This window comes from Gymnoscopelus microlampas, assembly GCF_963454915.1.
Source record: "Gymnoscopelus microlampas genome assembly, chromosome: 18".
In the NCBI taxonomy this organism is placed as follows: domain Eukaryota; kingdom Metazoa; phylum Chordata; class Actinopteri; order Myctophiformes; family Myctophidae; genus Gymnoscopelus; species Gymnoscopelus microlampas.
In genome coordinates, this window is record NC_139955.1 from 3,916,957 (window position 1) to 3,922,486 (window position 5,530).

The 5,530-nt window shown below is 46.3% G+C and overlaps 1 protein-coding gene across 1 annotated transcript; it reads left to right on the forward strand.

Moving 5' to 3' along the window:
* Positions 1 to 2,834: 2,834 nt before the first annotated feature.
* LOC311033468 (uracil phosphoribosyltransferase homolog) lies at positions 2,835 to 3,596 on the forward strand (the record flags this gene model as incomplete). The annotated part of the gene is made up of 1 exon (XM_084040979.1): positions 2,835 to 3,596. One exon carries the CDS (start codon positions 2,835 to 2,837, stop codon positions 3,594 to 3,596), a length of 762 nt encoding a protein of 253 aa, XP_083897105.1.
* Between the last annotated feature and the right edge of the window lie 1,934 nt (positions 3,597 to 5,530).

Genomic DNA, 5,530 nt, shown 5'->3' on the forward strand with positions numbered 1-5,530 from the left:
GGTAGAGAAAGTATAGTAGAGTTACAAAAGGCATGTTTAAAAGACTGAAGTACAGGCCCAAAAAGACATCACTATATTAATTTGACTGGTTAGATCGATATTTCTAGATCATATCAATCTGGTCCACAAAACATATCTATCAGCTATGATCAGAGGTGACATAGACACCCACACACAGTGTCCTATTCAACATCTATCCTGTTCAAAATCTAGGCAACTTAATTATTCAGTAGAGCCACTTCCCCTGCTTTCACTCTACATCCTTTTCTAGAAATAAAGTTAACGTCTTATGAAGTGGAAATGTCCTGTGTGGTGCTGTAGCTGTAATTAAAAAGTACTGTTCTATCTGCTCACATAGAATTTACAAGACCACACACATGCGCACATACACACAATAAAATAGTCTAGAGAGGAGCAGTTAGCTAATTGCCAGGTTCCATGTGTCCAGTTGGCAGTGCATGCATCCCTCAGCGGTACAGAGATTGGCTCTGGATCCAAATCTGATTGTTGGAGTCTCTCTGTGATCAGAGGATAATAACCCCTCCCCCCCCAAGTCTAACTCAGTGGCTAGATGGAATAGCAGCACGCTGCTTTTAGCCAAACACAACATAATACCCTGACAGAGAAACAAGCAAGGAGAGAGACACCAATACCTTGACAGAGAGACAAGTAGAGAGACACAATACTCTGACAGAGAGACAAGTAGAGAGACACAATACCCTGACAGAGAGACAAGTAGAGACACACAATACCCTGACAGAGAGACAAGTAGAGAGACACAATACCCTGACAGAGAGACAAGTAGAGGGACACAATACCCTGACAGAGAGACAAGTAGAGAGACACAATACCCTGACAGAGAGACAAGTAGAGAGACACAATACCCTGACAGAGAGACAAGTAGAGACACAATACCCTGACAGAGAGACAAGTAGAGAGACACAATACCCTGACAGAGAGACAAGTAGAGAGACACAATACTCTGACAGAGAGACAAGTAGAGACACAATACCCTGACAGAGAGACAAGTAGAGAGACACAATACTCTGACAGAGAGACAAGTAGAGAGACACAATACCCTGACAGAGAGACAAGTAGAGACACAATACCCTGACAGAGAGACAAGTAGAGACACAATACCCTGACAGAGAGACAAGTAGAGAGACACAATACTCTGACAGAGAGACAAGTAGAGAGACACAATACCCTGACAGAGAGACAAGTAGAGAGACACAATACCCTGAAAGAGAGAGAAGCAAGGCAAGAGGAAGGCAGGAAGACAGAAAGGGAAGCCATATGAAGAACAAAAGGAACATGTGGACATAAAGGATGAACAGATGAAAGGATAACAGGTGTGGGATATCAGAGCAATGTGTGGTGGAACTCATGTGGTGTCCATGTTTTGATTGTAATATCTGTAACCAGGTAGCCATCTCCCTCCACCCCAGAGGGTGTTCACTCTCCATTCCGACATCTCACCACTCCGACTAGTGGCTTCCGCGTGCGGTTAGGGTTAGGGTTAGGGTTAGGTATAGGGTTCGTCAACGTCGGAAAGGCGACATGTCGGAAAGGAGAAATGCACCCACCCCAGAGACACAACAACACACAGGTGAACACAATACACAAAGCCATCACATCTCCCACAGTGTGTGGCTGCAGCTACACATTATGGCCGGTGAAACAGATAGCAGAGCAGACATCTATTCGTCATCCATCCTGGCATCAGCGAGGCAGCGTATATACAGCTTCAAAACAAAACAAGCTGCGCTGCTGGGACCAGCATGCGTTAACAAAACAACAGTACATGCGCGCGCACGCAGCCACGCACACACGCACACACACGCGCGCGCACACACACACACACACGCACACACGCACACACGCACACACGCGCGCATGTGAATGATGTCATCACAACACAATAGCCTACTTTGAGTTGTTGTTCCACTGACAGGGACAGAGCAGCTTTATGGTCAGTTTCATGGTCAGTATCATGGTCAATATCATGGTCAGTGTCATGGTCAGTTTCATGGTCAGTATCATGGTGGTTTGGGCATCAGCGTTAGTATTATGGTCAGTTTCATGGTCAGTATCATGGTCAGTATCAGTATCATGGTCAGTATCATGGTCAGTATCAGTATCATGGTCAGTATCATGGTCAGTATCATGGTGGTTTGGGCATCAGCGTCAGTATCACGGTCAGTATCATGGTGGTTTGGGCAACAGCGTCAATAGCATGGTCAGTATCAAAGTGGTTTGGGCATCAGCACCAGTATCATGGTCAGTATCATGGTCAGTATCACAGTGGTTTAGGCACCAGCGTCAGTATCACGGTCAGTATCATGGTCAGTATCACGGTCAGTATCATGGTCAGTATCATGGTCAATATCACCGTCAGTATCACAGTGGTTTAAGCAACAGCGTCAGTATCATATACATATGGATGCATTCCCAACTTGCATTGTTCCATCGTTCGTCATAGTACTCAATGTTCAGGCCACGTAGCAGCCTTCACGCCAGGTTTTTCAGCCTGCTTTGACAGCCTGAAAATCCAGTTTCAAGAGGTCTCCATATATGGGCTGAGGATCACAACCAATTTCAACAGTATCTCTCCTTGTGATGTCATTGCATGACATCACAACGTCATCACAACCAAGTTAGTGTCCTTTAAATGAATTGAAGCAATTTTAAGCAAAAGATTGTACATTTTGTAGTTGTGTAGTTGTTTGACGGCACCCTTATCTTCAACACGACTGTGTTGAACACTAGCTAAATAAATTGAAAAATACGGGCTAGTTTTCATTTTGATTTGACCACACTGAACCCTCGCCAGGATGCTTTGTCCCAGTCATAGCCCGGAAGTCAATGGTTGCCAGGAACAGCCAATGAAGCAGGTTGGGTTCAGCTCTCCTGCTGAGGTGGTGTCTATAGCCGAAGCGGGAGGCGTAGGCAGCATACATCCTGAGGTGATCCGAGAGTCTTTGGGGCCTCAACTGAGACTGCTCCCGCTCAACGACCAGATCCGGGAATTACAGACGATAATCCGAGACAAGACGACCAGCAGAGGGGATTTTGTGTTTTGCGCCGAGCGACTGATCAGGCTGGCGGTCGAAGAGGGACTGAATCAGCTCCCCTATTCGGGGTGCACTGTCACCACGCCCACAGGGCACAGGTACGAAGGCGTCCAGTTTGAGAGGGGTAACTGCGGGGTTAGCATTATGAGGAGCGGTGAGGCTATGGAGCAGGGTCTTAGGGACTGCTGCCGCTCGATCCGCATCGGCAAGATTCTCATTCAGACCGACGAGGAGACCCAGAGAGCCAACGTCTACTATGCCAAGTTCCCCCCGGACGTGTGCAGGAGGAAGGTGCTGCTCATGTACCCCATCCTCAGCACGGGGAACACCGTGACCGAGGCTGTCAGAGTGCTGACCGAACATGGCGTCCAACCCAGACATGTCATTCTCCTTAGTCTCTTCTCCACTCCACGGGGAGCCAAGTCTATCATCCAGGCGTTCCCAGACATAACCATCCTGACCACAGAGGTGCATCCTGTGGCTCCAACTCATTTTGGACAGAGGTACTTTGGCACTGACTAAGTCGGGGATGCCCTGAAGAACAGTTATGATATGGGAAGCCATTTGAGTTCCAAATCATTGCTGTCGGGCAGAAACCTCTAATCTCCATTATTTTAACTTTTGTGTTTTGTCCGTAAATTAACGCTCTTGATCGTACTACAGCGTCACACAAAAGCATCAAAAGTAGCAGATCTACAAGCTCGAAACATGGCGTGAAGCAACGCGTCTTGAGCTTGTAGATCTTGAATCCTGAAAAGTAACAATTTTAGACACATGAGGTTTCCACCTGACAGATACGATATTTATCTCTGTCACAGGAGATCATGTATTTGGCCCTGTGTGTCTGTATGTGGGGTGCAGTACGTTAGTCCGACAGCGCATTCCTCCGACAGCGCAGCGCTCCGACGTTTCAATACTAAACCCGAACCAAACCCGCACCCTAACCCTAACCGCACGCGGATGCCACATAGTCGGAGAAAAGGTCTGTCGGATTATCGCATGCCTCCCCTGTATGTGTACGTCTGTGTGTCTGTCCACAGCTAATATTGCATACCGATCACATTTCTTGTGTGCTCTGACAGCAGGCTAAATTGGTGAACGACAACTATGTCATTATTCTTTTTTTTTTAATTGCACAGAAATCAATCATCCCAGGCTATGGTCAGGGCCCTAGGACATATGTTGTATTTATTACGCTCTCTAGCTACCAAGCACAGACAGGAGTCAGGAAAGAAGACGACAGAAGCTGGTCCTGGGGCCTGTTTCACAAAACCTAGATTGGGGATTAAGCCGGGATTTATCAGCTATCCTGGCTTGCCTTTTTAAAATAAATTAAATAAATTCTGTTTTAGGATGGATTTTGTAATTTCCCCTTGTAATGCCCCCACCCCCTTCTCCCAACCTGGGACCTATTGTCAATGCTGAACGCACGCACGCACCGACGCACGCACGCACGCACGCACGCACGCACGCACACACACACACACACACACACACACACACACACACACACACACACAGACATACACACCATAATCCCCTTTCATCCCGTCCCATTCCAATGTTATTATCCCCATGCCGCCCTCCCAGATGCCTCTGTTGTCCCTGGGCTCCGGTGGAGTAGAAAGGGAGAGGAGCTGACGACATACTGGCAGTGGGTGGAAAAAGTACTCAAATGTTTTACTTAAGTAAAAGTATCAATACTGCAATGTAGAAGTACTCTGTTACAAGTAAAAGTCTGGAATTAAAAATGTACTTGAGTAAAAGTACAAGAAGTATTGGTCAATACTTTTTACATCAAAATGTACTCAAAGTACCGAAAGTAAAAGTACTAAAATGTTTGAAAATAGCAGATCTAGAAGCTCACAACGCGTGCTAAAGTGGTTAAAGTGTGTTTTGAAATATAATAATTTATATCTGCAAAGTAACTAAAGCTTTCAAATCATTGTAGTGGAGTAAAAGTAGCCTCTGAGATGTATAGTGGAGCAGGCTAGAAGTAGAAGTATGGGAAATTGGAAATACTCCAGTAAAGTAGAAAATACCTCAAAATTGCACTTAAGTACAGTACTTGAGCAAATGTACTTAGTTACTTTACACCACTGGAGAGGAGCTGACGACATACCGGGGAGAGAGACACCACGACGCAACAGCCTATTGAGACGAGGCCGCTGTGAAGAGGAGAGCCTGGAGAGAGTGAACAGTGGCTGTGCAGCTCTCCACGGGGGAGGGGCTGCACTCCCTGTCTAGGAAGGGTAATAAATATGAAGGCATGCAGGGCTTCACTGGGGACCCAGGCATGAGCACTGGAGACCGGCTGAGTCAACAGAGCTACGGTGTGTTTATTAAAGTGAAAACACACTGTTAAAAAAACAACAACACTCGACCGGGCCTCGCAAACATTTACAATACAATGTTTTTTTTGTACTCATTAAGACCATGAGGCCGATTCTACAAAA